Source organism: Pyrgilauda ruficollis, unplaced genomic scaffold (assembly GCF_017590135.1).
Source record: "Pyrgilauda ruficollis isolate IOZ18807 unplaced genomic scaffold, ASM1759013v1 scaffold170, whole genome shotgun sequence".
In the NCBI taxonomy this organism is placed as follows: Eukaryota; Metazoa; Chordata; class Aves; order Passeriformes; family Passeridae; genus Pyrgilauda; species Pyrgilauda ruficollis.
The window spans coordinates 308485-333379 of NW_024515876.1; the positions used below are offsets into that span (position 1 = coordinate 308485).

General features: G+C 42.0%; 1 protein-coding gene and 1 pseudogene across 6 annotated transcripts in view; one reads left to right on the plus strand and one right to left on the minus strand.

Annotated features, from left to right (window-relative positions):
- On the plus strand, positions 1-21734 carry LOC121351761 (annotated as a pseudogene).
- Positions 21563-24895, minus strand: part of PIAS2 (protein inhibitor of activated STAT 2) — a 26856-nt gene continuing 23523 nt past the window's right edge. Inside the window, exons 13-15 of one of the 6 annotated variants that reach the window (XR_005954833.1) lie at positions 24530-24691; positions 24157-24194; positions 23402-23502 (exon numbers count right to left, since the gene is read on the minus strand). Coding sequence is in view for 3 of the 6 variants with exons in the window: in XM_041464122.1 (XP_041320056.1) it covers positions 23311-23505; positions 24157-24194 (233 nt within the window). In the remaining 3 variants the exon portion in view is untranslated. Of the gene's footprint in view, positions 23506-24156; positions 24195-24529; positions 24692-24895 lie in introns of all 6 variants that reach the window. The other 5 variants (XM_041464122.1, XM_041464124.1, XM_041464125.1 and 2 more) reach the window with 5 other exon arrangements.

The window sequence follows — 24895 nt, forward strand, 5'->3', positions numbered from 1 at the left end:
ATGAAGGAGATAAGGTAAGAGAAGTAAAGGAAGAAGCGAGATGGAGGCACAGCTAGTTTTTAGGAGTACAGTGAACAACTCAGTATTTTAGGCCTGTCACAGCCATTCTACAACCACCCTGCAAAGCTGGCAGTTACAGCCTTGCCCAAACAGGCATCCACAATTTCCTTTCAGCCCTTCTGCCAAACATACCTTGAGGTTTCTAAATGTTTGGGTACTACAGGGCAGTAACCCAGGCAGAAATACCCTACATGCAGGGAACTTTGTGAGAAGTTAATTTTGCTCCAAGGGATTTTCTGCAGACAGGAATCACAGAGGACAATAGCCTAATAGGGTTTTTTTAAAGGAGTGCACAATGGAAATACCCACAGTTACGATAGAAGTAGGAGCTCCAGAGATAGCAATTTTTGGAGAGATGCAGCCTCCTCCATCTTCAGAACAGAAGCCAGTCATTAAACTGCTTATGATTCCAGATGAACTTCCCTGCATGAGTTTCTTATTTCAAAACTGCCATGTGCCCAAGATTTATGCCTTTTTCCACAGAAGCCATCAGCAGCAGCCTTCCTCAGAATCTGTACTGTGCGCTGACGTGATACTGAGGCATGAGACTGAAACAAATACAACTGCTGCTGCTTTTTGCCATAATCTCTGATTACATGTCCAAAGCATTTCACCACATCCCACAGAAATTAAGGCCCTGGGGATACAGAAGCTCGCTGTGCAGTTCTTGGCAGGCCTGGACAAGCAGAGGGGAGCAGGATGACAGGCACTCAGGTGGTGCTAAAACTTCAGCAGCATCACGGCCTGAAGAGTGTGCTGAGAAACTTGAACAACTAACAATAAATTCCAAAATGCAATACTTCCCAAGCAATCAACTCCAAGGGTAGGAAGCACAAAGACCAAGCCAGCTGCAGGTCAGTGTTATTGCAAGGGCATAAAAACTGCCTGAGGACCAGCATTATTTTCTTTCAAGATAGGGAAATGTTACTTCTCCTGGAATTTCAGCATCCTAAAGTCTCCATGAAGGCTGGTGAAATCCAAGCTTCTGCAAACTCTTCAACACTGTAAAACTGGTTCATACAACTAGTGAGAAAAGTTTTCATACCTTTTCTCTTTTTCTTCTGGGGTTTTCTCCGAAATGAGACCTGATCTTACAAGTGTATTTGAAGACGGAGGAGCACACTCTTCCTAGCCACAAACAGAAAAGCTGAATACACATCAGAACAATCATATTTGCCAGAGAAGAAAAGAGAAGGAAAATTCACAGTCAGAACTGGAACATTATTGCACCATATGCTTTCCAACAGCCAAGCACAACAGGGGCCCTGCACAATCCTTGCCTTACTGCACCCTGTTGTATTTCCACCTGGAAAGACATATGGCAGTGCCTAGGAGAGAAAATGTTCCTTTTTCTTTTTTTATTTTCCTAATGTTAATGTTATTTCTCAGCTTTAAAGGAACATTTGATTATGAAATATGCTTAGCCCAAGGATGAAAAAAATCTTCCTATCTATCCCCACTAATGACAAAAACAGGTCCATTGACATGTTGGTATTATGACCAAATGAATATTTGAAGGCACGACTTGGATACTACTTTGTCTCATGCATCACTGACAAAATTGCCTGCTCTGCAGAAACCTGGTGCCTCACAGTTATGGCAGGGACACTAAAAAGTGTCCTGGAAGTGTGACCTTACAAAAATCATCCTTCTGCTTATGAAATGAAAAACACTGCTATGTAAAGAACTGACCAGGAGCGAACATTCAGCACAACAAGAGTTGCTTTTACCCCTAATTACAGTCAGTCTTAAAATGCCATTTTTTACTGAGAGTACATTTAACGTTACAGAAACCTTCTCATGACTGCTGCTGGGTGAGGAAAGCAGTAGTTGTGTTAAAAGACATAAGAATAAGAAACTACACAAAAAGCTTTTATAACTACCCTCTCATCACTTGGGTAAGTAGAAATATTTTAACAGTGATGTTATTGTAGCAGTAAAGCTTTTCGCCTCCTTTCACAGTAGCTCTGAAAGAGGTACATTGATCACTTCTGCTAGAAGAGGGCTATATTTAAAAAGAAAAGAAGAAAAACTGCACAAAGTTGCTTATTACAAGTGTCACCACCCCATACCACCACTGGGTATGAGAGGAATATGGTGAAACTCTGTATTTATTTCAGCAGCCTCGATTAATACAATTGTGAAGAGTTGTTCCACCTCCCTTTAATGAGGTTGCCCTTCCTCTGGCCATCCGAAACTTAGCCCTGTGACATTCCCTGCCTCAAAGGGGCACATCTGCATTAACAGTCTGTGATCAGATTGCCCCAGGCAGCTGATCCAGCTGGGCTTCCAAGTGACTACTTCTCCACCACAGATTTTAAAGTGGTCACAGTGATTTTACCACTGAGTCACAGAATCATTCAGGTTGGCAAAGACCTCCAAGACCATCGAGTCCCATCTGTGCCCAATGCCCACCTTGTCCCCAGCCCAGAGCACTGAGTGCCACCTCCAGGCCTTCCTTGGACACCTCCAGGGATGGGGACTCCAACACCTCCCTGGGCAGCCCATTTCAATGTTTAGCAATCCTTACCATGAAGGAATTCCTCCTGATGTCCAACCTGAGCCTGCCCTGTCCCAGCCTGAGGCCGTTCCCTCTCCTCCTGTCCCTGTTCCCTGGGAGCAGAGCCCGACCCCCCCGGCTGTCCCCTCCTGTCAGGAGCTGTGCAGAGCCACAAGGTCCCCCCTGAGCCTCCTTTTCTCCAGGCTCAGCCCCTTCCCAGCTCCCTCAGCCGCTCCTGGGGCTCCAGCCCCTTCCCAGCCCCGTTCCCTGCCCTGGACACGCTCCAGCCCCTCAGTGCTTTCCGTGAGCTGAGGGAACATGGCTGCTGGGCCTGGCTCAGGCTGGGAGCTTTCAGTCTTAATCCGTTCATTTCCTGACAAAAAAAGTCTCACAGATTCCTTGGATACTTCCAGCCCTGTGCATGAGGGTTCACCTGTGACTGCTCATTCCTGGTGGAGCATCCTGGATGCGTGCTGAGCCCTGCATGGGCCTTGCTCAGGACAGGCTCCCTGCCCGGCCACTTTGGCCCACACCGCTCCTTTCAATCCATCTCAGAACACATAAAATACTCCCAGATAAACTGATGTGACCTTCCCACTGCAATTTGGCAGATGTTCTCAATATAACAAAGGCTGAGTGGTAGCCCTTTTTTAATACACTGTAGAAGGATCTGCTGTGTCCTTCCTGAAGCAGAAAAACACTTAATTCCTTGTGCTTTGCCTTATTTTTAATTATCTTTTGCAACCAGAATTGAATGAACACGAAAATGTATCCCTTTTGAATCTTTGATGACACAGAACTACTTCTACATCCATTTCACTATATTGAATACTATAATTAAAAATAATCATACATAATTGTAAAATATATTGTAATAATAAATTATTTTAAGATAAGGAATAATTGTTAATTTCATTCATAAGCAGGGACCTTTTGACAAAGAAATTATGTAAATTTTCAGTAATGTCTTCCATTTATTTCCCAAATGTAATCAGATGCCTTTTAATGAGGCCAGCCCTAAACTCTAAATAAGCTTGGATGAGTTACCTATTCATTAATTTGGTCCAGGCAGACAAGCAAGTGTGTTTCACTACCACAAATGATCACACAATCCATTTCAAGTTTACACATAATTATCTTTGCTTAGCACTCTTTTCCTTACAGCTTTTCAAAAATGGTCATTTGAGGGCAAACTGCTTAAAATGACAAGAGCAATCCCACTGATTTAAGGAGGACTGAATAAATGCGGCACTTTTGAAGATCATACGTGCTGCTTTTATGTGTTAGAATTAATATCAGATGTTCTCACACAGCATCCAGTGAAGGAGCAGAAATAATATCATGTGGCACATCCTTCTTGTCATTCAGTCACAACTCATCACAGGCAAACAAGAAGCTGAAATGCCTTCCTGAAGTGCCTGTCTCTCTCCATCCCTAAGTAAGGCCTCCAAGGAAGATATCTCTGTCAAATGCCTCATATTTTGTGAGGTCAACAGAGGTGATTCTGAAGTGAAGGCAAAATCCAAGGAGGTTACTTGACTGTAGCCAATGCATAATTAAAAAAAAAAAAAAAAGTTCATCAAAAAAAAAAGCAGCAAAATATTTAATCAGCTTTCTGATTAATGTCTTTAAAGGACTCGTGAGCTGTTAGGAAAAAGCCTCTGCTAGGGAAAGAAAAGTTAAAGTCACACTTAATCTATAACTATATAACCCTGATTTTCAAGATGAAATTAAGTTCCATGCTCAAAGGTTCAAACATACATGCTGCTTGAGATAACAGATTTCCAAAAAAGAAAAAAAAATTTAAAAAAAATTTAAAAAAAAATACTATGGCAACAGATTAGGGAAACTTTCACTGCTACCCTGGAAAATCCCAAATGCTCAGAGTTTAAATTGTCCACTGCTTTTCAAAGAATATTATGCCAAACAGCTTCAACTTACAACTAACACAATTTTCTTTTCCCACTCCTGAAAATCAAAAATTTTAGACTTTTTTTTTGCTCTGCTCTTTTACTGGCATCAGTTGTGCAGATTTTCTAACACTTGTGTTGGTCAGGTACCTTTTTGCTCCCATGAACTTATCCTTCACAGACTATTATTCTCACAGAGGTGTTGTAAAGCAGATTTACAATACTATTTTGGGTATTTTGGAGGTAAACAATTCGAGTATTTTGAGAGACAGTACTTCCTTGATGAGAAACCTGCAGGTTTGCTCTCTGACAATATGTGAATTACCAGCTGAAGAGAAGCTGTTGCCCCATCAGGTATCTTACAGCAGTAAAATATTTTGTTGTAGGTTGACTTTAAGTGTAGTAAAGTGGTGACTTTTTTAGTTCTCATGCATCATTACTAGAAATACAAACAGGTAATATACTGAAATGTGGATAAACCTTCTGTCTTCAGAGAATCCCTCAGAGTTGTTAGTGGTAGGTATAGAGAAATGCAGTTGATAAATAAAACAAATAGGCTGCAGATTGATCTTGGTTGACTGCAATGCTTTAATAATGCAAATGAGAAAATATTTTAGTCAATGCACCTGATTTACAGAATAAAAGATTTTTTTTTTATTATTTTTACAGAATAAAATATGTTTTAAGCTAAGGCTGTGCCATTTTTACTGAGGGAGGATTCAAATTTGAATTGTTCAGGGCAAAGTCACCTGTGTACAAGCAGGTGAAGGCAGGCTTGAGCTCTTCAGATGTACTTGGAATTCTCAAGATCTGAGGCAGCACCGATGTGGAAATTACAGAGTAATGATATTTGAGTTTTCTTCTGCTTGGCTACTCTGGGTGACAGCCAGAGAGGGTCCTGCCTGTCCACACAAGCCCATGTACCAATAAACTTCAGAAGCACCCATCCTCTAAGCCACTGAATGTTACCAAAATTTATTTGAAGAGACAAGGCATGGAAAACCAAGTACTCCCTGCACTACAAAGCAAGGCAAACCTATCTATCTGAATGGAACAGAAAGTAGAACCTAGACCAAAATGAAATGCACAGGAAAAAATCTGAATATGTGCATGAGAAACGGTGGATCCAGGGCGAAATGGGGTTAGAGAAAATGAATTAAAACTCTGAGAAATGCTGGACACAGGAAATGGTTCCCCCTGCCCCATCATGGCATCTCCTGACACACATGTGGTAACTAGCAAGCAATTTTTTAACTGTTCCAATATGAGTTACTGAATAAGGGCTCTGGGTCTTTGTGCCCTCTGTACAATGGTGATAAAATACTGGGTACAGTTTGAACCAACTTCTCCTCATGAAGCCTCGGCTACCCTTTGACAAACCTCTCTTTTCAACATTTTCCAATCCTCCAGAATTGCTGGTCTGCTCTTATTTACAGTGCTTTAAACACGGAACAATTGATCACTTACACAGAATCATTTTAGATTCTCCTCCTAAGCAAACCCCAGCATATTAAAGAAATCAAGTCTGGCAGAAGGCAAGCACAAAAATAATGTCTCTTCAATTTCCCTTCTGCCTTTAAAATGTGTGCTGAATTGCACACAGCTCTTTCATTCTTCAGGAACAATTTACATGATTATATTGATTGAAGATATAGCCAGGAAGGGGTTCAGTACAGCACTCTCCACATCCAGGGCTGAAGGCAATGCTGTGGAGAAGAGAATAAGGACAGTAATTGCTCGAGAAACACAAAAAAAAAAAAAAAAAAAAAAAATAAAAGTAGGGAACAAGCTGAAAGAGAATTTGTGGAAGAGCTGTCATTTTTAAGTGGAATTGAGGTCATACAAAGAATAAAATTCCCATGAAAATGGCATGCCAGTGTACACTGGATTTTTTTTTTTTTTTTTGCCAGGAACCTGTTAACTTGGAAACTTTTCAACACTTTTTTAAGATTTGTTTTCCTGCACAGATTGGCATAAATTGGAAAGGAATAAAAGACAGAGGAAAATAAATTTCTCTTGTATGTACTGGACTGTGCCTGAGCACCAGCTCTGCAAAATGGTCCAAAAATTGTGTACTTAAATGCACACAGACACAAGGAAAAGTTTTGTTAGCAGACATCAAGTCTTCAGAAATAACTCTTCATGCTGACAAAGAACTGTGCACAGAGCTGAAGTTCAGACTGCACAAGCAAGGCCCTTACAAGTGCTGCTCAGCTCTTCAGAACAAAACTCCAGTGCTTTCCCTCTGCTGTGACACAGCCAGGTTGTTTAGGAAGCCATTTCATATCTGCTTCATGACCCCTTGAAGATAAGCTGAAAGAAAAATCCGCCTTTGGGCGGGAAAAGCTTGGCAGAGAAGTGTCCTGTGAACATTTCCTCTTGTCCAGGGGAAGGATATGAATAAAATAACCCTTCTCTTGGCCAAGTAAAGGACTTTGGCTATTTAATTATTTTGTCTTGAATACGGGTGCTGACAAGGCATCAAACATGCTGGGCTTACAGCCTGCTCAGTGTGAAGTTGTTAATTGTCTGGCCAAAGAAAGTTTGGAGCACTCAGATCCAGCTTTTCCTGTGTTATGAACTGCTTTGAGGAGCACAGTGCAACTAATACCTGCTTTTTAATAAAATGAACAATGCCCTTGAGGCAACATGTAATTTGAACTCCAGGCTGAGCATTTATGACCACTGAAATTGCTATTTAATTAAAAAAAAACCTGCAGGCCAGAATTTCCACATTCCCACATTCTGATGCTCTGTGTGTGTGTATATATAATATTGGTATATAATACTCTTGGTATTTTGTTATCTTAAACTTATTTAATCATATTAAGCTTCATCCCGTTGAGCCAAGTCCTGCAAGTTCTCCTTTGGCAGCTCTGTGGCAAGCTACAGCAGCATTTTTCCATGCCCAAGGCTGACAGGGGTTTTAAAAAGGACCTTTCATTCTGTAGGGCTGATGCAACCATTTTTCCCATCCATAGCCCTTCATATATAATAATATGCTTGATTTGATATGCATCTTTCCTGACCTTCAGTTCTTAGGAAGTGTTCCTGTATAAATGTTCCCTTAGCTTGGTCCCTGAAGTTGGTGCTTTTCAGTGAAGTCATTCACACACTCACTCTGTGCTTGACAATTTAATTACCTAATATTTCTAAAAGGCGTTTTTGGATGAAAGTCTGTATTAGAAACGTGAAGTGCTGTTATTACTTTAGTGCCTTCCACGACAGCGAGTTATTTTTAAAGGGACTCAGTGTCATCCCTGCATTTCAGCAGGGAACTGATCTGTCATTTAACTAGTTTTTAAAGGTAACTAATGGGGGGTTACAGCACTGACTACCTGCTCCAAGCCAGGAATCAAAACTAAACATCCTCAGAGGGAAAACCCGCAGCAAGAGGGGGCCCTTGGAGCAGAGCAGTGAACACCACAGCATGGAGTCATGCCAGGGTAGGGTGGATATCAGGGAAAGGCTCTTGTCCTGGTTTAGGGTGAATTTGGGAGGAAACTTCCAAAGGGATCCCTCTAGAAAGCAGATGCAAGTGGCCCATCCCCCAACTGATTCGGGAAAAGATTTCCTTGGAGAAAAGTGGGAAAAAACTGTTTATTTAGCAAGAAAAGTATTCACAAGCATAAAAAAAATAATAATATTAAACAATAAAACCTCTCGCTGTTCTGAGGAGATGGCAAATTCAGAAAGTCCTTTTCATGGGGTGTATGCAAGTGGCCCATCCCCCAACTGATTCGGGAAAAGATTTCCTTGGAGAAAAGTGGGAAAAAACTGTTTATTTAGCAAGAAAAGTATTCACAAGCATAAAAAAAATAATAATATTAAACAATAAAACCTCTCGCTGTTCTGAGGAGATGGCAAATTCAGAAAGTCCTTTTCATGGGGTGTAGCTCAGCTCACTCAGTCTCTTATCTGGAAAATGCTGCGTCCCGGGCTCCAGTGGGCCACAGGAGTGAGCTCCTGGTGTTCTTGTGGGTTCTCAGTCCAGTGCAGCCTGATCAGTTCCAAGAGAAAGAAAAACCACAGCCCAGGGAACTTCTCTGCCTCAGCTAGCTAAAAACTAACTAAAAGCAAAGGAGAGTTCTGTCCTGCTGTCAGTCCGTGCTGAACAGAGCAGCTGTGGCTGCCCCTGGATCCCTGGCAGTGCCCAAGGCCAGGTTGGATGGGGCTTGGAGCAGCCTGGGACAGTGGAAGGTGTCCCTGCCCATGGCAGGGGTGGGACTGGATGAGCTTTAAGGTCCTTTCCTACCCAAACCATTCTGGGATTATCTGATTCTATGCTTTTTTAAAATCACTGCAGTTCTGATAATAGGTTTCACTCATTCTGAGCTTTTTTTTATTCTAGTGAACCAGTGATAAACAGATGCTTGCATACCTTTCCATTTCTTGAGAATTAATGCTACTATAATTCTTCCCCTTTTAATTTTTTTTCTCAAACTTTTGTAGTCTCTCCTTGTATTAATGTTACTTTTTATTGAAATGGACATTCTAGTTACCCATGTCAGCTTTTGTAAGTGTTCTCATTTTTCTTTGGCTTTCAGGATATTTATTTCTGAGGTGAAGCATGTAATTGTTCAATACAATGAGAATTTCATCATCTTTAAGAGGAAGAGATGCCTTGCAGAAGAGGTCTAGTCTGGAGGCATTACTGGCAGCACTGCAATGTGAGCTACTCAAATTATGTCTAGAAGTTAAAAGGAAGGAATGTAATTTTCTGCTCATACTGGCCATGAAACCTGGGGGGTTTGGGAAAAAAGTGAAGTTTTTTAAATAAAGTGGTGATATTTCTCCCTTCCACAGATACTGCTTTCACCTCAATAATTTCTTGGTTAAGGATCTTAACCCCTCTGCAGCAATCACTTCATGGCAAAATACTTTTGATCTGATTGCTGACTGACACAGCAGAACCAAAACTGTAACAGCTCTTCAATTAGAATCACTTAAAATTAAAGTAGCTGTTAATTTTTAATCTGAATATGTGTTTTCAACTGTATTTAAAACCAAAAAAAAACTGTGATGCCATTGCCTTCCTTTCTTACATAGCACCACACATATCCAGGCTGGTTCTGGAATTTGTGTTAATGAAGTGGTAAATAAAAGGTTTGGAATTGGTCAGCATTTATTGATACATAATCCTGAAGTTTCTGCCACAGGATAACAACCAGTCCTGTTGAAATAATATGCCCATGATGTTTACATTTAGAATTAGTGTAAATGGATACTTGTAGAAGGCTTAAAACATGAAATAAAAATAAACAGCTGTGGCCATCTCTGTTCCTTGTCCCAAAAGAAAACCCCAGTGTGGCCTGTGCATATAAATGTGGTGGAAACTTGAAGCAAATGGAAAAAATGCAATTGTCTTTGCTAGCTAAGTATTTATCGGGAGCAAATTTTAGTTGTACCATCAAGAAAGTGTAAAATTAGGAAGAACAAAGAGCAGGCAGAGAGCATTTTTCAACACTTAGGTATTTATTTGCATGATGAAATAAGTATACATGGCATACTTCTGGAACTATACTTCATTCTAGCTAAGAGTCTTGATTTTATATTATTTTAGCACAGCACAACTTAAAAAACAGGGAAAACTATGAAAGTAGAAAAGTGGTGGTGCCATCTGTTAATGGAAAAGAAAGAGAAGAAATAAATAGTTCAAAGTTCAGAAGAAGTATGTAAGTGTTGCTGTGAGTGAGATTTTGGGTGCCAGGACACTGTAGAACATTCTAGAAAAAGAATATCATTGTGTCTTTATTAAGCTGAAGAATAACCCAATGGGTCAAATTCAGAAATGAGGTACCTTCATATGAGGTGGATCACTGACAAAAGTGTAAACATGCACTAAAAATTGTCTTGTTTATACTAAGTTTCCCTTGGTGGCAAAAGAGGGAGGGGTTGGTTGATTGTTTTCTGCAGACTTTTAAGTAGGAAAGAAGCTATAAATGAAAAGGACTGTGGGGAAATAACACATATTTGAGTGAAGAGGCCAAGCTGCTGCTTAGATATTTCTCATTTCCAAACAGAACTTGGCTATTTTAATGAGAACCAATTTCTGAGAAAACATACAATTAAAAAGATTGAACTAAAGATCCAAAGTTAGTAAGAGAACATGCAGTAATTTAAATCCGCATTGTATCTGTCCATGTACAAAATAATCCTATTTTGTCTCTTACATTTAATTATATTTTGAGCTGGGCTGGTTGATATTTTAAATTAATATCTTATCCTTGGAGGAAGATGTGCTCATTAGCTCTCCAGCTGTGTTGGTAACTTTTGTTGGTGTAGCAATAGAAACTTGTTTTTAATTTGATTTTTCAGTCATTTGTGACTCCAGCTCAGACAAGGAACCTATTTAGGTGTTTCTTATGGTATTTTTCTTCACTTGATCAACAAGTACAAACCACTGCTGTACCATGGGATTTCTGTGCCTGTTTGTTTGCTACTCCCAGTCATTTTTTCCTCCCACTTCTGTCCTTTTCCTTGTCCCTGTGAAGCACTTCCTGCATTAAGGGGATTTGCAGGAATAACCAATTAAAGGTGCTTGTGACAGACTGAGACAGGCCAAGATTAGAAACATCTCACCTGCCTTGGCTAAGGTGTCTCATGTGCTTAACAGATAAATACCAACACTTCTGGGGGGGTCAAGATTTCCTTTTTCCATTCTTTTTTTTTTTTTTCCATAATCTGAAAGAGGGGAAATGCTCTTAGCAAGGGATAGAAGAGTTATGGAAATAAGAACTATTTCTTTCAGCAGTATAATTTGTGAAAGGGACTCTAAAAATTCTGCACTCCGCTCATTAATGTTTTTTAAGAGGTTTTTGGCTGAGCTGGACCACCAGTTTCTAGATCTGGTGTTTTGTCTCCAAAAGGAGGAGACCCAGGGTGTGGTGGAGGCTGGGAAGAGGGGCTCACCTGGGAGGGATCAGATCCCGGGAGTGGGGAGCTGGAGTGGGAGCAGGGCTTGGCACGGCGAGGAGCAGGGGTGGGAGGAGAGGAGAGGAGAAGGATGGAGCTCTGGAGAGAGCTGCAGCTCTCAGCTGTGTGCACCAAACCCTCCTGGAACATTTGGAAGGGATGAGCTGTTCTGTCTCTGCAAGTGGGTTCTTCATTTTCTGTGGTGGTTGACATTTTGTGGTACAAAACCAGGGATGTATTTTAAGTTATGCCTCCGCTCTTTGTATTCACACAAACATGCCAAAAATGTGAATGGGTATTTGTAACACTAAGCTTAAAATCATGAGCAACCTCATTTCCTCCTTAGGCTGTGAATTTAATAACAGTAAAGCTTTAAAACTTCATATCATTTGTATACTTTGAAAGAAAGCAATAGCTGATTTTTCATTATTTTTTTCCTCCTTCCTCAGGGTGAATTTCACAGTAGAGCAGAACAAATCAACCTTGTCAGACTCCTCGGTGTGCAGAGCATGATTTCTTCAGCCAGAGCTTGAGGAACCTGATTCACAGACACAGAAAAAGAGCAAGAAAGATGTGTCATAATTGAATCTACGTAAAATCTGATTGTATCTTCTGTTGCTTTTTCTTTAAAACCTGAAGACAGAAGAGGGCTCTGCTGAAAGCCTTGCCTCTCACCAGATCTTTTTTAAGTTGACATGTGCCTCAAGCTCTGCACTACAGAACAGAAGCTCACAGTCCTCAGAGTGAAATCTCAGCAGTTCTGGGGGTGAGCTTTTATGTGGCACCCACTGACCCTTCCCACCTGCTCCTCAGCATGGAGGAAGATGCTTTTGGGGAGTTTCTTAGTAGTATCCTTCCTTTTTAATTGATTTCTTACTGTGGAGGGCTGTGCCTTGTTATTTCCTCTATATTTGAGGTCTGCAACTGCAAAGTTTTAAAGTGAATAAACTTTAAAGTGAATTGGAGTATTGCTGTACAAGTGTCTCAAAATGATGTCATGCTGTGACTGTTAGGTTAGGGTGTTGGTTTTGAATAAGAATAAAAATTAATTACACCAAAACCAGAATTTTAGATCCTAATAACTTTAGGAATTGAAATATTGAAGTATATTAAGAAGAATTGGCACCATAACAGTGCTGGCACAATAATTGCCCAACCAATGCAGCTTACAAAATTGGCAGAAAATGAAACATTATTAATTTATTATTTTTATTTTCTTCTCTTACAGGGCAATTTCTGGGAATTGTAAACACTCAGACAGCACCTTGGCCTTCATCAGACAGTTCAGGGATGGTTTGAGTTTTCTTATTAACTTAATTGGCTTCCCTGGAAATGTCAATTTCTTCTCTGAATTCACAGCAGCCCTCCTGTCGCTGATGGTGCCCCTGTTGTGACTGACTGTTTCAGGTAAACATGCTCTTCAGCTGGAAAGAACTCCATGTATTTTACTTCTATCTTCTTAAGGGAAAAAAAAAAATCACAAGTGGGGGGGAAGCTTGTTTCTCTAATAGTTTAACTTCTAATTATATGAATTCTGACATGCATTTTTAGCCCGTGGCCTTTCCTCTATCTCAGGAGTTTGTAGCACTTTCATGTCCAGCCTGTGGGCTGAATGTAGAGTAAATACATATGTGTAGGAACGAATAAAGTTGATCTTTCAGCAAAATCCTGGAGAGTGGAGGTGCCTGTGTCTCTTCTTCGATTAGAAGAGTACAGGAAACTGAAAATGATGGGTTAGGTACCAGTTTGACTTTCCCACTCACCACTCTTATCAAGTAGATTAGAGTTTTAATTGTGGTTATATTTTATTAAGGGGTTTGTGTACAGACAGAGACAGTTCCATGACAGGCTATAGCAGAACACATCAAACCCATACTGATGATGAACAAAATGGACTATTCTTTGCTGGGATTGCAGCTGGAGCTGGAGGAACTTTACCAGGATGTTGTGGAAAATGTCACTGTCACCATCCCCATGTATGGAAAAGGTGAAACTGGACCAATGAGTGATATTATGGTAAAGAAGATATAAAAACTTTGGTGTGGTTGAAACCCAGTTTTGGAGAGTATCAGCCTTGAAGCAAAATAGTTGCATACATTTATGGCAGTTCAGAGTCATTCTTCTGTCCCCTTCCCCCCTCATTGTCCCATGCTCTTTCTTTTGGGGGTGTTATTTCAGACCAAACACCTGGGCAGTCGAAGCAACTGGGAGGGAGGGGAGAACTCACAAAGCAGGCCATCCTCTAGTGACAAAGTGAGTATCCTCAAGGGGGCTTCTCAGTGCCATTCAAACCCCAAATGTCAGACATCTGCCTGGAGCAAACTGCTGAAGGGGAGCTGTGGATCTTTAAATCCATGAGACTGGCTTTCTGTGCCTCACTTTGCTGCTTCTGTCACTCACACAAGAATAAACGTGGCCCTTCTGCTACTCCTGACTGAGGGGATATTTAATTTGCTCTGTTCTGATCTGAAGGTGTAAGTCTGTTTTTCTATCGGTAATTATATGATTACATTTAATTTTGTTTGGCCTTTTATTTGTGATTAGATAATTGGGCAAACATAACAATAATGTGCTGGATACCTCTGGAAGCATAGCTGGATAAAAAAGACAAACAGTATTTCCTGTGTTGCAGCTGAGAACTGTAAAATAAAAAAGCAAAGTCAACTGGAAGTTTCCTCTGGTGGTCCAGCTGTTAAGGTGAGGTATTATCAGAACTGGGCTGGTTCAGATTGTATTTTTTTCAGCAAAGAGATACAAAACCAACTTTCTCATCAGTTTTGAGTTCTGTTTTCCTTTATTCACATAGAATTCTCCCACACTGGATTGTTTTACAGCTAAAATTGACTGCAGCTTACCTAGTTACCGAAACAAAGGTCTCTGAGCTAGGATTTTACTCTGATTCTTATATTCCATGGATCTCAGCCACCCCTAAGTCAGGCCAGTTCCATCTGCGTGGCAGGAACAATCCACCTCTATTTTAAATGCCAGAGGGAGTTCCCTGAGAACTCAGTTAACACTCATCACAAAGCAATCGTCCTCCAGATCCTACTCAGAGCTTTACAAATACATTTCTCAAGTTTCAATTTAACCTTTGCTATAAATATTCCCACCGTGTGGAATGAAACTCTTGCTTCAGAGCTGCGGTTGAGCTGGAAGTGGAGTGGAAGAGATGGCGAGAAGCCTCTGGGGTGGAAAGGAGGCAGAGGGAAGGCTGCAGATCCATGCTGAGATACCACAGTGACACTCTGAGGATGTCAGCGGTGCGTACAACTGCTTCTGCTGAGCTGGGCTCCCACAGGCAGCCCCTGGAGGGAGTTTGGAACTCCTGCAATAAAAATATTTAAGTATCTGAGTGTTAAACCACGACACTGAGAAAAGAAATTTCTTGTCATGCAGCTATTCTGTGTGTGCCTTCTCTTCTCTGTAAGAGCAGAGAGAAAAGATTCACTCTCACAGCTTCATAACCTAAATTATTTCATTGGCTGCACGGGTAAAATCAGTGTACAAACACAAGATGATGGACCAAACCCAGTCATATGATTCCACTGAGTATTTGTGTGAATTTAATGAACCTAAAATTGTTGAAATCAACCGGCTCGATTTGCTATGAGCTGTGTACACAGCTTGCTGTTAACAGAATGATTTATACAGGTGAGAAGGTTCAATGTATTTGCCTGTCTTCTGGTGCCTCATAATAAATTGACCTACCTTGACTCATGCAGCTCACAGGTTTCTCCAGGATTTCTCTTTTTAAATTATTTTAGCAAGGCTTCAAAAGGCAGTTAGGGATAGCAGGGTGGATTTTTGATAGCCAAGTTACTTTAAGTGCCTGTTTCCCTGAAAAAGCCAAGAAATCAAAGAATCCCAGAATGGTTTGGGTGGGAAGGGACCTTAAAAGTCATCTATTCCAACACCTTGCCAAGGGCAGGGACGCCTCCCACTAGACCAGGCTGCTCCAAACCCTGTGCAACCTGGAAAAATGAAAAGTGAGTGTTTATAGTAAAATCAATCAATCAAAGGCCTAAATTAACAAAAAGCTATCCTTTGCCTCCACAGACTTCTAGCAGTTATTCTATATTGAAATTAGCCACCTTCTGTTATTTGAATCTCTGGTTAAATGTGAAACTTTGCAAAGCTTTCTTTCAACAGTAATTGAGTGGAAAGTTGCAGGGAAGTGGATACTCTGCGAGTTCAAACTGGATGAGTAAAAATAAACATCTTCTTCAGATATTTTGATCCAGCAATTGGAAAACTCAGCAAATCAGCCTCTAGCCCAGATGGAAAGAAGTTGCTGAGGACATTCTGCCAGCTAGTTCTGGATCCTGTCTTTAAGGTAAAACACTATTTTGTCTTGATTTGATTGCAAGAGGGTATGGCATAGACTTTTTATTTTTTAGTTTAGCACATTAACCCTTAGGACAGCCAACCTTCTTCTAAAATAGGTCCATACTTTCTGCACATATTAGAAAAAAAAAAAAAAAACAATGTGAAAAATATGGGACAGAAGAAGAATCTGAACAGTCTGTTACCTGGAATAAAATATCAAATTGTCTTTTTACAGCCTGGTCAGTGCTAAATTTGTGTGTCAGGAATGCCACAATCTGAAATAATGTGCTGGGAATGTACTGCACTGAATCTGCCAGGGAGATAACAGGATGTGCAGCACACAAAGCACACACCTGATCTAAGAAAAGAGGGAATTTTTTATTTCATACTAGAAAGAGACAGCAGCACTGCCTCCCTGCCTCTTCTCAAGGTGTCAGTGCAATGCTGATACAAATGCTGTGTCTGTGCAATCAAAATGAGATTTCTGTGGGCTCTCACACATCCCAGTGTACCCAAAAAGACTGAATTCCAGTCAGCCACTGGAAGAGCAATGCCTGAAAGCACGTCAGCATTTTCTGTGCAGCACTGAATGCCAACAGAAGAGAATTTAAGAAACTGCCCAGTTCCCTTTGTAACTTGTGTTCCCCTCAGTTTTGTTTAAACCCACAGGAAAGGGGTTCCAGGGGATGTGTAAATTTCTTTACCTCTTCACTGGAGAAGGGAAGTCCTCATGCATCACTGTGACAAGCAGCCAGAGATTTATTAAAACATTTGTGTTTATTTTTAATATTCTCTATATGGCAAATACAACCATAAAATATGGCTGTCCATTTATTTTTAGTATTGTATAGTACTGTTTTGAAGGACATTCGTGGCTTTTTTTTTTTTTTTTTTTTAGGAGCTTAATATAATCCAAGATCACAGCCTTTGGCTGGAATGTAAGACACCAGCACAAGGAAACACAGAATGCAATGAGTGATGTTTTTTTGTAATTCAAACATAGAGTTGTGTCCAAATTGCTTGTTCTAAATAAGTATTTTACTCATAGTTCCAGGGACACCTCAGAGCCCCTGCCAGGGCCTCCAGGGGCTCCAGGAGAGCTGCACAGGGACTGGGGACAAGGCCTGCAGGGACAGCACACAGGCAATGGCTGCCACTGCCACAGGGCAGGCACAGATTTTGGCATCTTGGGCAGGAATTGCTGGCTGGCAGGGTGGGCAGGCCCTGGCCCAGGGTGCCCAGAGCAGCTGTGGCTGCCCCTGGATCCCTGGCAGTGCCCAAGGCCAGGCTGGATGGGGCTTGGAGCAGCCTGGGATAGTGGAAGCCTGTGACAGGGAATGGGACTGAATGGACTTGAAGGTCCTTTCCAACCCAAACCATCCTCTGTGATTTTGGAGGCTTTTTATTCTAAAGATATGAAAAGGTTAAATGAAAATAGCAGAATGTAGGTGGGTAGGTAAACTGTTCTTTATAAATTACCTTTCCTCTGGGAAAGTTACTATGTGGAGGTAACTTCTTTCCTTTCTTTCTGTCACTAAACCTTTAGGATATTAAGCATTGGGTAGCTTAAATAACCACAAAGAACAGAAATAATTGGGGTTTTTAAAATAAACTCTTTTTGAACTGTTTAAACATTAACTTCTGGCCTTTGAATAACAGGATTTTCTTAGTAAATTAAATTTTTCCCAAAAAAGCCTGGAAAATACATTCCATCCTAAAAGTATTTGTTTATCACTAAGCCCAGGTTTTCATGTACCAATTAGTCTTAACTATCTTAAAAGCAATCACAAGATTTAAAACCTGCTTTTAAAATTAATTCCAGACCACAGTGCTGGGTGGTGGGCAGGAAATATACCAGCCCAGCTGCTTAAAAAATGTCTTGGCCATCAGGGCTGAAGGATGTGAGTACAAGGACAAAAGAGCAAAATTGAGAGTTTTTCCACCTCTGTGACTTGTGAGACCTGTCCTGGCAAAGCAGTGGAGTTTTGCAGCTGTAGTGATATTCCTAAGCCAAACTGATGTTTTTTTGGTACAGTATTTATCAGACTGCTTGTCAGCCTGTTGTCCTGTACATCTTCAGTTCAGAGCATCTCCAGTTCAGATAATTTACTCTTTTTTTCCTGGCAGCCAGCTCCTCCAGGCTTTGGTGCCAGCAGAGGGTGCCAGAAAGATGTGGCAGCTCCTGCACACTCAGACTTCTCCTTTTCAGGTTGGGTTTCCAATCATTTTAAGTAAAGACTTTTCCTTTTCAGCAAGCCTAGGAGGAAGAGTTGGTCACCAGCAGCAGCAGGGTAGAAAACTTAGTATAAATTTGAAGCTTTAAAAGGAGGGCAGTGTGCCAGCCAAAGGAGCTTCCATGACAGGACACCCCCTTGCCAATCCTTAGGCCACCTTTAAAATAATGTGATCTTTCTTATACTGCCACTGAAACAATTTTCAGTGTGGTACAGAGCCCTTCCTCTGGTACTGTGGTTTGGTTTTGTGCTCCATTTCACTCCTCCCTTTTTAAAAAAGCACTTCAGGAGTATCCTGTGGCATCGGGAGGTTCCACGGGACATATTTGGAACTCCTCACATGGAAAAACTGCAAGAAATGCCATGCTCTGTTTTGGAGGTGGCTCCTTTCAAAGCATCAGTGTGGTGCCTGCTTAAGTAATCAGTGATGAAATAGGAGATGGCCAACTTATAAAGTCTAAACTGGCAATCTATCTTCTTGAAATAATAATCTACATACTTGCGTGGCTGGGTTTGAGTATTTAGGAGGTTTTTTCCCAGGTTTAATTTTCATCCCTCTGTACCTGCTGCCTTTCCCATGCAGGAGGGCCCAAGCCTGGCTGAGTGTGTTGAGGGTTTTGTTCGTGTTCCCCTTCTGGAACCTTCTCTGCAGTAATTGCCTTGATAATAATGGAGCCACACTGCACAGGTTCATGATAAAGGACAGGCTGTCACTGAACATATTGTTTTGTGTCCTGCTCCTTTCCTAACAGGTGCAAGCACTCCATTTCTCACCTTGGCTACTTCTGAACACTGAGTTAACACTTCTGGGTGCTTACAATAGCCCAGGGAGCTCAAGCTGACCAGGTCAGTTCCTGTGACATGTGAAACACCTTTTTCTCCATATCCTATCCTCTCTATCTGAATTGATTTTTTGACTTTTTATTTCCAATTAACTTGGTCACGTGAGATCTTTCTACAAGTGGGAGTGGGCCTCACTTTTACCTGCTTTGAAGAATTAATTGGAAAGCAGCCATTTCCTAGCTACCATCAGGGTGTTCTAAGGTTTTGTCTATGCAAAAACTCACAATAAGCCAGTCCTAACTTTTCCTGTAGCTGGTTCATCCCTTTTTAATTTATTTTTTTCCTTCCCGCTAGATTTTACTGCCAATTTGAAATCCAACACTGGCAGCCAGGTTTTTCCAGGTTTTTTTGATCATTGGCAGATTCTGCCTGGAGATCCCTGGCAAGATGTGACTGAAACAGGTAAAGGCAAAAGCTTCAAGGAGTTTGTTCCACCTCTGGATAACTTCCTAGGTAAGTTGTAATCACTTCTGTTTCATGGTGCGTGATGCACTGCCCAGTTTTGTCCTGATAACTTCCTCTTAAAACCAGGAAGGAAATGGAAAATTTTTAGTGTCACTTTGAATATACACAGTGTTAAGAAAGTGTGGTGATGACATGACCATCTAATTTAAAAAAATTACAACCGAAATTTACTTCTGTGGTTGTTGTTGCCTGTATGTTGTCTGTGACCACTCCTACCTGTGTCAAAAACCCACTTTTAAAAAAAGCCACCTAGGACTAATGGTGTTCTTTACAGTTTGCCTAGACCACAACCTAGCAAGTGCCTCCTGTCACTGTTGCTCTGGCAGGAATTCTTGCTGAATGGTCAGGTTTTGTCCTCTCAGACAGAATATGTGTTCTTTGATTTCCTAACAGGAATCCTCTGTGCTCTGGGGGATAGATGGCAAAAGGCTGGCAGTTCAGAATTACAGAAAGAATTGGATTGAAAAAGCCCTCTGAGGTCGTTGAGCCCAACCTGTGACCCCACCTTGTCACCCAGAGCATGGCACTCAATGTCACACCCAGTCTTTCCTTGAACACCTCTGGGGATGGTGACACCTTCTCCCTGGGCAGCCCATTCCCATGCCCAGTCACCCTCTGTGAAGAATTTCTTCCTGATGTATTAAATTGTTTTTCCTGGGCCAGTTCTTGTAAGCCCTCGAAAAACACTTAATACACCCAAGGATAGCTCAGCTATTCTTTGGGGGCATAAAATAAGCAGGATGGCTTCTGCTGCGGTGTTAGAAACAAAAAAGGTTTAATAAAAGGAAAATAACAAACAGAAAAACTCGAGCCAGGTACACAGGTCTGCTCCTGGTAAAAACACTTCACAAAAGCCTCTCTTCTCTTTTGTTCTCTTCTTTTCTACCTGATTGATCAGGTGGGACTTTTTGGCTTCTATCCAATTAGATGTTCTCTGGTGTTTGGTGAAGTCCCTGAGGTCCTATGAGGTGGCTTTTCACCTAATCGTTGAGAAAAACTTCTGGGCTTCTTTCCTTTTTTGAGGGACAAAGGTTAGCTTTGCCATTCTGTCATTAGGGGGCACATTCCTACACTGATGTCCAACCTGAACCTCCCCTGGTGCAGTCTAAGACTGAATCCTCCTCCTGTCCCTGTTCCCTGGGAGCAGAGCCCGACCCCCCCGGCTGTCCCCTCCTGGCAGGAGCTGTGCAGAGCCACAAGGTCCCCCCTGAGCCTCCTTTTCTCCAGGCTCAGCCCCTTCCCAGCTCCCTCAGCCCCTCCTGGGGCTCCAGCCCCTTCCCAGCCCCTTCCCTGCCCTGGACACACTCCAGCCCCTCAAAGTCCTGCCTCCATGGCTCTCTGACAGCTTTATCTGATAGCAAATAAGAAAATCAGAAGCCAGTTCAGGCTGAGCCTTTAAGAAGGTAGAATCTTCCTGTCACTAGAATTTTAGCAGCTAGCTCACTTCCAGAAACTGCAGAAAAAATCATAGCAAGTGAAGGGGTGAGGGGAAGAAGGCCAGTGCGTGGAGCAAGGCTTTCACAGCGTGCTGGTATCAGTGCAGTGGGGGAAATTCCTGTGTGAACCTCACCAGCTTTACCGCCCTTCTGCAGCTGGCTCCAAAGTGTATTTGATACGGGCCACTCAAAGCAGCAACCATCAGCTCCCACAGTGGAAAGAAACAGGCAAAACCTCATCTCACCTTTTCTCCAAGCTTTTTCTTGTTAGAAGTTCTTGGACAGACATTCTGATGTGTTTTAGGGTTTGCTGAAAGGGAAATAAACCAAAGCCACACCTAGCTACACTGGCCAGTTTGGCTGAGCAGCACGGCAGTGGTGCAGGCCCCACCTCAGCTGCAGCCCCTGTCCCCCTCCCCACCCATCCCAACAAATTCCTTGCTCTTGTGGAAGCAGGAGGATGGAAGGGGACACTGCACTGCTCTGACACCTTGGAACAACCTCATCCTCAGCAGAGTTAAGGGATTCAGAGGTTACACAAGCCTTGTACCTACTGGCACTGCAGGAAAAGCACACACACCACGGCCTGTGACAATCCAGGCTGAAATCTCTTCAGCTTGCACTGCTGCTGTCATGGCTCTGGGGAGTTTGAAGAACACAACCCTGCCTCAGCCCCAATTACTGCCTGCTACCAGGGGCACGGTAATTTACAAAATTGCAGCTGTATTTTTATTACACCCTGAGTGGTTTTAGAGCACATCCTTGTCCTTAGTTCACTTTCCTGATGTACATGTGAGATGTTCTCATCCCCTCAGCCAGCTCAGCCACACTTGAGTTTGACATTAAGAGCACAAACAGCATTTTCAGCAGAGACCAGTTTTAAATCTTTTATTCAGAATTACTCTTGGAACCTCTTTCCACACTCTACTTACAGGTCAAGTCGACGTGCAATGGTGATGCAGAAAGCACTGATCTGCTGCAGGCCGTCAAGAAAAACTTCATAACAAGCATGGTTTTATTGGAAATAAATCATGCTAACAACTGATCCTTAACAGGTAGAAAATATTAAACTGATAAGAAAAAAGAAAAGAAAGATCGGAGCACTATTAAGACCAACATGTGAACTCAAGACTGCATGAAAAACCATACAAAAAAGGCAATAAGGAACAAGAATGCAGCATTAAAGGTAGGGGTACAGGGCAGACAAAAATTACAAAACATCCTGTTTCAATATATCTCATCCATGTACTTGGTTCAAATACTGTAACAGTACTGGAAGGCAAAAAGCACCAGACATCCAACTAAAGAGGTAAGAAAAAAGGAACATAAGATTAGCAAAAAAGTAAGAACTGGTCACTAGGGAAGGAATAATCTCAAATACAGTTACTTAACAGAAATGCAACACTTAAAAAAGCTGTTATTTCAGCATACATAGACAATACCATTATTCCAGCTCCATGAAAATGACTTGGTTTTCCTAGTCTGTAACCTCTTCCACATACAGTACTGCTGAGGTTATCCCCAGGTGTGTGTGGGCAGACACTGCATACACACTAACAAAGCAGCACGGTCATCAGAGGAGTAAAACAGAGGAAATTGTTCCCTTTGAAGTAGAAAAGCAACAATCAGGAGGCCAGGAAATGTGGGGCAAAGCATCATAAAGCCCTAAACACACAATTCAAAATTAGGTGGGGACACTGTGCAGCTATGGCTTCTATTTCCTAAAAAGCCAAGCCTCCCTCTCAGTCCACACAGAATACAGCAGCTGCCAGAAACCATGATCAGGAAATCCTAGAAAACTTTCCTGCAGTGGAGAAAGTCTTTCCTATTTCATCTCCTTGCAGCTGCCACAGAAAGCAGATGCACATTCAACTGTATACTGGGAGTTTTTGGTGGTGGCAAGGTGTCCCAAGAGACTGTGTGATGCAGGGTTTGCATAGATAGTCTGTCCCCTTCCTAGCTCAAAGAACATGAAGAAGAAGAGGTCACAGCTTAGGCTCTTGTTGCATTTGTGAACAACATGAAACTAGGAAAAAAACCCCCAACAACTCCATTTACAGAGGCTTCTTGTATGTCCCCAGGTAAGGGGGAGGTGGGGAACAAGACATACAACATTTGTCATGGCTATTTCAAAGCTTCATTCTCTTAATGAAGTTTATTACAGGCCCCAGTGAAAATATTACAAATTCACTAATTCCTACACCTCTGCACCTTTTTCCTAACGGCTGTCCTACAACGAGTAAGTGCTTTTCTTTATTAAAAAAAAAACTCATTTGTTTTTACATTATTGCTGTGTTTTCCAACAAAATTAAAAAGCACTTATGGAATCCACACAACAGAAAGTCAGTATCCCCAGAACAAACCAAAAGCTTGAACATGTATTCTCAAAAGGGCCTTTTCTACACCAGCTATTCAACAAGCAGTAGAAAGAAAAATAAAAAAAACCCAGCCAAAAATCATCCAATCGCTTCTCTTCCGAGCATCAACGAAATCCACCCCACTCTCCCAGGAGGCAAATCCTTGTCAATAAATATCAGCGTGAGCTCCGAGGGGCTGGGGATAGGAGGAGCAGCAGCAGCAGCTGTGTGCAATGCCTGCGGGGTCCCGTGCTGCCCCGAGGGTCAGTCCAGGGAGATGATGTCGGGCGCGCTGCCGCCGCCGCCGCTGCTGCTGGTGATGACGCCGGCCTCGGCCCGGCCCGAGGAGCTAACGTGCGTGCTGCTCTCGTGGTGGCTGGTGGAGGTGATGATGCTGCCAGGCGTGCTGCTTGTTAAGGTTGAGGTGAGACTATCCAAAAACATAGGAGGACAGTACTGCTTGAAACAAACAATGAAGAGTGAAGAGACTAACTGCACGAGGGAAACGTACGCTCTGAAGACGCGTCTTCCCCACACAACAAGCACCAGGCGCGCTCCTAGCGGGACCACGGCGAGAACCGGGGCTCTGTGGAGCGGTGACCAAGTGGGGATGGCAGCCACGAGCCTCCTCCCTCACCCTCCCCTTCCTGTTCTCCAGAATGGTTTGGGCTGGAAGCACCCTAAAACTCATCTCAGTCCATCCCCTGCCATGGGATGGACACCTTCCACTATCCTAGGTTGCTCCAAACTCCGTCCAGCCTGGACAATTGTGGGGATGGGGCAGCCATAGCTGCTCTGTGCAGCCTATGCCAGGGCCTCAAATACACTCTGGGTATATTCAAGTTCGTGCTGAGCACATATTTACTTTAAAAAGGCAAACTATCAGTAAAGAATGACCTTCCAGGCCTGGATTCATCACAGAAAGGCTAAACTGAATCCTGTTTAATGCATCTTCATTACCAGCTCTTCCTAGGTTATCCTAGACTGTGGTTAGGTCTAAGCAAGTGAACTGCAAACACAGCTTGGATGATGGCACCCTGACAATTACTGGAGCACAACATCACAACAATCAGACTTGGAAATTAACCCCACAACAGATCAGAAACATACCTGTGAATCAACTGGGATTAGCGAAAGAAAATCCAGACCTAGGAAGAAGAGAAGGATGATAAACAGACAAGTCTCCCTTTTATTCACACACAACAAACTTAAGGATTTTTTTTTTTTTTGTGGTTGTAGAACAGATTTTGCAATTCATACAGAGTTTCTAAATGAAATATACCACTGTGACACCACTCTCAACGACTACTTCAGGCAGCAGCAAAACGAATTATCTAGTACAAGTGGCTCTTTTTAATAATGAGGATGACATAATGATGTATTATTCACTGAATACTGCAGGGTGGTTCAATGTGGTTGCTTAGATGGAGATTGCCATTTGGAGCTGTTGGTTCATTAATGCAAGTTTCACTGCATATTGTACCTGACTTGGCCAAACTGGGACATGAAGAGTGTCATCACATTAAAGATGCTGGAATGAAGTAAAGTCACAACATGCACAAGTCCAAAAACAAGCAGCAGGTCTCTTCCTCCACCCACGGGCAGCCAATAAGGAAACATTTCTAATATCATCCCCGTTTTGTGTCTAGACAAATAAAAGGAATGAAGAAGAGGAAACTACAAGTAGTTCAATGTATATCCTCCAAGAGCAGTGACAACTAGTGTCCATCTTAAACACCATTTGCGTGTAAGCATTTAGGGCAAGATGTTTAGAATTATGAAACCAATGAGAAATTACCACATTTTTTGTTTTTTGGGTTTTTTTTTCTAAATATTGGCCTTGTGTTTG